The sequence below is a fragment of the Denticeps clupeoides genome, chromosome 14, assembly GCF_900700375.1.
Source record: "Denticeps clupeoides chromosome 14, fDenClu1.1, whole genome shotgun sequence".
NCBI classification, from domain to species: domain Eukaryota; kingdom Metazoa; phylum Chordata; class Actinopteri; order Clupeiformes; family Denticipitidae; genus Denticeps; species Denticeps clupeoides.
The window spans coordinates 2,263,536-2,270,070 of NC_041720.1; the positions used below are offsets into that span (position 1 = coordinate 2,263,536).

At 44.8% G+C, this 6,535-nt stretch overlaps 2 protein-coding genes across 2 annotated transcripts; both read left to right on the forward strand.

Moving 5' to 3' along the window:
* Positions 1-1,371: 1,371 nt before the first annotated feature.
* LOC114763760 (eotaxin-like) lies at positions 1,372-2,277 on the forward strand. Its single transcript, XM_028953515.1, has 3 exons — positions 1,372-1,700; positions 1,781-1,892; positions 1,977-2,277. Exons 1-3 carry the CDS (start codon positions 1,631-1,633, stop codon positions 2,086-2,088), a joined length of 294 nt encoding a protein of 97 aa, XP_028809348.1. The 5' UTR covers positions 1,372-1,630; the 3' UTR covers positions 2,089-2,277.
* Positions 2,278-4,660: 2,383 nt separating this feature from the next.
* Positions 4,661-5,587, forward strand: LOC114763620 (C-C motif chemokine 4 homolog). Its single transcript, XM_028953385.1, has 3 exons — positions 4,661-4,820; positions 5,120-5,228; positions 5,319-5,587. The coding sequence occupies exons 1-3, from the start codon at positions 4,751-4,753 to the stop codon at positions 5,434-5,436; spliced, it is 297 nt and encodes a 98-aa protein (XP_028809218.1). The 5' UTR covers positions 4,661-4,750; the 3' UTR covers positions 5,437-5,587.
* The last annotated feature ends 948 nt before the right edge of the window (positions 5,588-6,535 follow it).

The window sequence follows — 6,535 nt, forward strand, 5'->3', positions numbered from 1 at the left end:
CAACCTAGCTACACTCCTGCACAGAAGCTACAATACTACCTCCTACATCAACACAATACAACCTAGCTACACTCCTGCACGCTCTCTCAGATCTGCATACGAAAGGAGACTAAAAATTCCTTCTTCACGGGGTCTCCGATTCCAATCATCTCTGTTCTCCGTTGTTGTCCCTGGCTGGTGGAACAACCTGCCCTCCTCCACACGACTAGCCGAGACTATCACTACTTTTAAGAAGCAGGTGAAAACCCTCTTGTTCAAAAAATATTACAGACAAATCTAACACTTACACACGTGTACACATTGCACAAAACAATACAAAATATATATATACATTATAATTTTTATCTTCGTCTAGCACCTAACAATCTCTGAGCATGCTCCTCGCTGACAAGTTGAGCCTTATCAGGGCTCTTAGTTTGTAAACTCAATATTCTATAGAAATATGTATGTAAGTCGCTTTGGATAAAAGCGTCTGCTAAATAAAATAAAGTAAAGTAAAGTGATCCGTTCTTGTAACACACTCGCCTATGAACCAGAAGACCCAGGTTCAAACCCCACTTACTACCATTGTGTCCCTGAGCAGGACACTTAACCCTGAGTGTCTCCAGGGGGGGACTGTCCCTGTAAATACTGATTGTAAGTTGCTCTGGATAAGGGCGTCTGGTAAATGCCATAAATGTAAATGTCTTTTGTGGAACATTATACACTGTTTATAAAGCTAAATTACAACATACAAATTACAAATTACAATTTAATGTTTAGCTTAATTTCCGGTCACATTACTACCTTTGAACAATAAAATTTGTCATCATTATGTAATACTATTTATTCATGTACTTATTTCAAAGTTTCACACACGTGACAGAGAACTTTGTACACGGTGAGTGACGTGGGAGATCGCATATCAACACATTTATGAAGCGGACGTTCCAGATATAATTGGATTTACATACATTTTCGGGAGCACGTTTTGCCCAGAAAAGCTTATTGTTGGAAATGATTTCAAGTTGAACTTGCAGTGGTTTGTGGGTATCACAGTTTCCCCGCAGTCTAGGCGGTGTGAAGCCAGAAGAAAGTCACTTTACTTTCAAATGTTTGTGACGCTTTTTCGTCACAACCTGACCACGAATAAGAATGGGCCTATTTTACGCTAATTTTACTTGTCCTTGTGTTTCAAATTACGATGCCCTCGTCTTTACCCTCAGATTTGAAGAGTCGGAACTCTCTCGCAATTTTCTTATGCTGATTGAGGCCACGCGTTGGATCACGTCGCTAGGTCGGGGCGATCAAGGTGAACCCTTCTGAGTTGAGGACGAGAACTCTGCGGTTTCCATCTCGAGCACGTTGCTACAGCGCGGCCGCTGCAGAGGCTGCAGAGACGAGGAGGGGTATCTCGAACAGGAAGCCGGGCCGCACCGGGCTCCTCGCCACGGTTTTTCCCCCACCGCTACCTGTTCCTGCTTGGATGCCAAGGTAGCAACTTCTGAAGGAAACCGGTCCGAGAAACCACCCCACCCACCCCGGGGCCGAGACCGATATAAGGAGCTCGGTTTGGGCTAGAAGGTTGTCAGAACCAACAGGAGAAGCGAAACCCCTGCAGGGTCCAAGAAAACCATCCGAAGCACCAGACATGAAGACCTTCTGCCTGCTGGCTGCCGCCATCCTTCTGGTTGCACTCTGCTCCCCGGCACTGAGTCAGCGTGAGTGAACGTGAACCAGATTAACCAGATTAAAACATCTTCAGTCGTTATAACCTTTACTCGCAATCTTCTGGTCTCAGATTCCAGCGGGCCGAGCGAATGCTGCTTCGACTTCTACACAAAGAGGATTCCGGTGAGCCGAATTCAGAGCTTCAAGGTGTCTCACGCTGACTGTCCCAAGAAGGGCATCATGTAAGTCGCCCTTCACGGCGTTCTGTATTTCCGCACGTCCTGCCGTTTCTGTGCTAATTCTGCGTCGTTCTGGATTTACTTTAGACTCAAGACGGTGAAGGACGTGGAGCTGTGCGTGAACCCAGCTGACCAGAGCATTCAGGATCTGATGGAAAAAGTGATGTGGGGCCAGAAAGTCAGCTCTGGACAGGAGTAGAGAATGGTGACCGTTGCAGATCATCACGCCGGCTCATCTTCATACGCGCTTGAAACTGTGCTGCGAAACGTACACACACACACACACACACACACACACACACACACACACACACACAAATACAGGCACCCTGCGTGAACACCCTGCATGCAACATTTTCTGCGGACGCTGCTGAACTGAGATACTAAGCTAAGCATTTCCGATCAAACTGAACGTGAAATATTGCCGTTTGTCTTTTTTTTTTTGGTTTGATGACGAAATAAAGAAATTCTCATAGAGACACCTCCCGTCGGCTGTGTTTTGTATTCTGTCACTTTTTTGAGCATCACTCAATATTTATGCTGAAATGCATTGTCCAAATTATGTTTGAACAATTATGTTTTGATGTAACTGTTTTTAAATGTGAAAAATAGCATTTTATTTATTTTTTATTACAAAATTATGAGAATATTATCCATATCTTGCAGCCAGTAGAAAGAGCTGAACGTTTACATTTACAGCAGCATTTACCAGACGCCCTTATCCAGAGCGCCTTACAATCAGTAGTTACAGGGACAGTACCCCCTGGAGACACTCAGGGTTAAGTGTCCTGCTCAGGGACACAATGGTAGTAAGTGGGGTTTGAACCTGGGACTTTGTGCTCTTCTGGTTCATAGGTGAGTGTCTTACTCACCAGGCCACTACCACCCTCAGTCACTAAGACGTATTTATTTTATCATTAATCTGCAGCATGTTACGTTGTGAACAAAAAGAAAACGTCCGGTGGAACATTCCAGGTCCCCACAACAAATTAAAAGCGAGAGCGAAGGTTTAAAGTGTAAACATCTCCAAGAATTCCCATTTCGCCAGTGAACGTGTGTGTGGTGTGACCGGTGTACGCCTGTAGGCCCCTCCGCATGATTTTCTACTAGCGAGCAACAGCAAGCACGCTGACTTGGAACCAGGAAGAACCACGGAGATGGTTCCTGCAGAACCCCAACTTGTACGTTCGAATCGAGGCGGGTTTCAGCGATCAGCGAGCTCTGTATCGCATATTTCCACCAGGAAATTTTCTCCACCGGATGAACCGGTCATTTTTCATATTCGTGTGTTTTCTGTGTGACCTTTACTGTCACAAGAACTTGTTTGGGAGGCTAAAAACTTGTCAGACGTGCGCTGATTCAAAACCGACGTCCTGTGGTTGTTAGTGAACATGCTGCGAATGTGTTCTTTATTTGCACTCTCAAAAAGCAGCGCTGCCATTAGCGGAGAGCTAGCCACGTCTTTAATCAGAACTTTTATTCCATATGGTCATTTGGCCAGATGATTCGTTCGAATTTTGAAAAAGGATTTGTTCGGTGCGCTCTGATGCGTGGCGTAGACGTGGACCGCCATCGGTAGGGACTTTTGGGTGTGACCCGCTGTGTACGGTGGTTTTTTTCGGCAGGCGGGTGTGGGAAATGTCATGGGGTGGAGGGCCGAGGAGGTGGAATTTTATGAAGAATGAACGAGGCGCGCTGCACTTTTTAAAAATGTATTTATTTTTATTTTTTTACACTCAACAGTCCCTTTTTTGGTTTTTGGTTTTGTGGGTATGGCAGTTTCTCCGCTGTGTAGGCGACGTGCCGCGAAACGCTCCCCTTTCTACAAATTCACTTTGCTTTCCGACATTCATGTGGCTTTTTATCAAGGACGTGGTAACGAAGTCATTTATAAGTATTGTGATACTCAAGTTTTTGGGGCCAAAAAACGGGTAAAGAACGGCCAACCACCAAATTTCCAATATCTGTGGCCACTTAATCTGTTGCCAGATTATTCACCGTTTGGAATTGGAATGTTGAGATTGTTTCGGTTCATTTTCACACAAACAGAATTTAGCCTGACAGGATGGGCTTTAGAAGCACATTTATCCATCTGCGTCCATTTTTGAGCAGGAAGCTTGTGCCAACGATTGTCTGCCATGTAGACTATGGCAAACAGAACTTATTTCATTCATCTATTTATTTTAGTCATTATTCAATTTATTAAATACATTTTCAATTTGATTAATGTGGCATGAGGTCCAGATAGCCATTTTTTTCCCATTTAACTTGATTAAAGACCCTGGGCTGTTAATTCAGGATTTACTGAAGATTTACTACAGAGGACTTGCAGAACCTCTGTTGAAATTAAAGTACATTAACATGAAAATTAAAAGTACATTGAATGAAAATTCAACATTGGCAATTGGCCAACATTGGCAATTTTCATGCTAACATTAGTGCAGAAATTCAGATTTTATACGAAATTTACTCTCTGATTCTAGAATAGACGACAACATGCTGTTAGGATGTTGAGAAAAAGTTGTGGTTTATTAAAGCATGTAAATGCAGAACGTCGAGAACGTAATGAGGTGCAGAGGCCCTGTGGTTTGTCACGTGGCGGAACGTTTCCATCTCGTAATTCTTGGTACGTCGCAGTCGCTGCAGAAGCTGCAGAAATGAGGAGGGGGCAGGTCAAACCCACCTCACCACTGGTTCCATCCCACCACCACCTGTTCCGGACATCTAATCCAATCCGAAGATCTAATGGAAACCAGACTGAGCCGCCCAGCGGCGACGCCTTATATTAGGAGGCCAGGTTGGACAGAGGATGAGATCATAGAAGGACTCCAGAGGAGAAGAACCTGTCAGAGACGCCAGAGATGAAGACCTTCTGTCTGCTCACCGCCGCCGTGCTCCTGGTCGCCCTCTGCTCTTCAGCACTGGGCCAGTGTAAGTGTGTGTTTCTTCTCAAATTCGTCTCTTAAAAGAGTCTGAAAAAAAAAATCCAATTAAAATGTTAATCGACACTGGACCAGATTATTAATCCTTCAGAATCATTATCAGTTTAGATTAGATTGGATTTTGCTTTCAGTGTGAAACCCCGTGTGAAATTCCCGGATGTGTTTTTGGTTCTAAACCAAGATTTTTGAGTTTAGTTCGTTGTAAATGTTGAAGGTAAATAGCAGGTAATTCATGTGTGAGGATAATAAATAACAGCGTATTAAAATTCGTTAAATCCTTCTCAACAGCTTCGAGGCCGAGTGAATGCTGCATGAATTTCTACCAAAACCGCGTTCCTCTAAGACAAATTAAAAGTTTCACAGTAACACACCCAAGTTGTCCCAAGAAGGGGGTCGTGTGAGTATTTTTTTTTGTTCTTTTAGGTGCTTCAACTTGAATGATTTAAAACATGAACAAATGATGACTGATTTTTTTTTTTTATTCCAGACTCACCACATTGAGGGGAATTAAGATGTGCGTGAACCCGGATGAGCAGCGGATTCAGGATCTGATGGAGAAGTTGACATGGGGACAGAAAGAAGGTTCTGGAACCGGCTCGCAGTAGAGCTCTGGCTCTGGCCAGCGGACAGCCCAGTGTTTATAGCTATCACGTACACATTCATAAATCTTTACCCTGTATTACTTCTGCGCTGAGATGTGAAGTTTGTATTATTTAATCTGCCCTTTGTGACACAATAAATGTTTTCTAGCAGATACATGTTGCGTGTTTAAGATCATTACGGTTCTACATGTATAAATACGGACATCATGCACTAATTCATGTCGCATTCATCTTATAAGTTCCATAAGCGAGTCTCACAGCCAGGGCCGGCCTGTAACATGGACAGAATACGCAGATGCTGAGGGCGTCGTCCATCCAGGGGGCGCTACAGACAGAGGAAGAAAAAAACGTGGAACGTTGCACCATTCTGAAAACTAGTTGCTATTAATGAGTCTTAATTTCCCTGCTCAGTAATGTCTTGTCACGGCCAATACACCTCCAGCCCACCAGAGAGTGCCAGACCAGCCGGGGAGACGGCATCCCGGAAACGGAAGTGAGAGCGGGCAGCGCCAAGTATAAAAGCTAGGTGACACTGAGGAGACGCTGCCCGCTCTTTGACGAATTTATTTCCATAGACGCCAGCCTTATTTTCCCACGCTCGACTGATTGATATCCACGACCACGACCTTTGCCTGTCCCCGACCTAGAACTTTGCCCGCCCCTCTTGTGACGATGATCTCTAATCGGATTCTCCAGTGTGACCACGACCTTCGCCCGCCATTGACCTTGAGTTTGCCTGCCCCCTGTTGCTAATACGATCTTCCCCGTTACCCCCCCACGGAGCCAGAGTTCCCGGCCAAGCGCCTCCGGTCCTCCTCTCCCCGTAAGACGACTACTCCACCCGCTCCAAGCATGCCTGCGAATGCGTCCTCGAACTCGGCCAGTGACATGTCTATTAAGTAGTATTAATAATAATAATGAGGCGTAACTTTCCCATCAGGCCTGGGGGGACAGACGTGTTTCGTGTGTGATGTTCAGAAAAAATAGGACCAACAAAGTTGTGGTTTATTAAAGCATGTAAATGCAGAACGTCCAGAACGTGGTGAGGTGCAGAGGCCCTGTGGTTTGTTACGTGGTGGAAAGTTTCCATCTCGTAATTCTT

Excerpts from the sequence above, each read along its gene's own strand:
- LOC114763760 (XM_028953515.1), top strand. The coding sequence starts at position 1,631 with ATGAAGACCTTCTGCCTGCTGGCTGCCGCCATCCTTCTGGTTGCACTC. Across the intron at positions 1,701-1,780 it reads CTCCCCGGCACTGAGTCAGC|ATTCCAGCGGGCCGAGCGAA; the intron begins GTGAGTGAACGT and ends TTCTGGTCTCAG. Across the intron at positions 1,893-1,976 it reads TGTCCCAAGAAGGGCATCAT|ACTCAAGACGGTGAAGGACG; the intron begins GTAAGTCGCCCT and ends GATTTACTTTAG.
- LOC114763620 (XM_028953385.1), top strand. The coding sequence starts at position 4,751 with ATGAAGACCTTCTGTCTGCTCACCGCCGCCGTGCTCCTGGTCGCCCTC. Across the intron at positions 4,821-5,119 it reads CTCTTCAGCACTGGGCCAGT|CTTCGAGGCCGAGTGAATGC; the intron begins GTAAGTGTGTGT and ends CCTTCTCAACAG. Across the intron at positions 5,229-5,318 it reads TGTCCCAAGAAGGGGGTCGT|ACTCACCACATTGAGGGGAA; the intron begins GTGAGTATTTTT and ends TTTTTATTCCAG.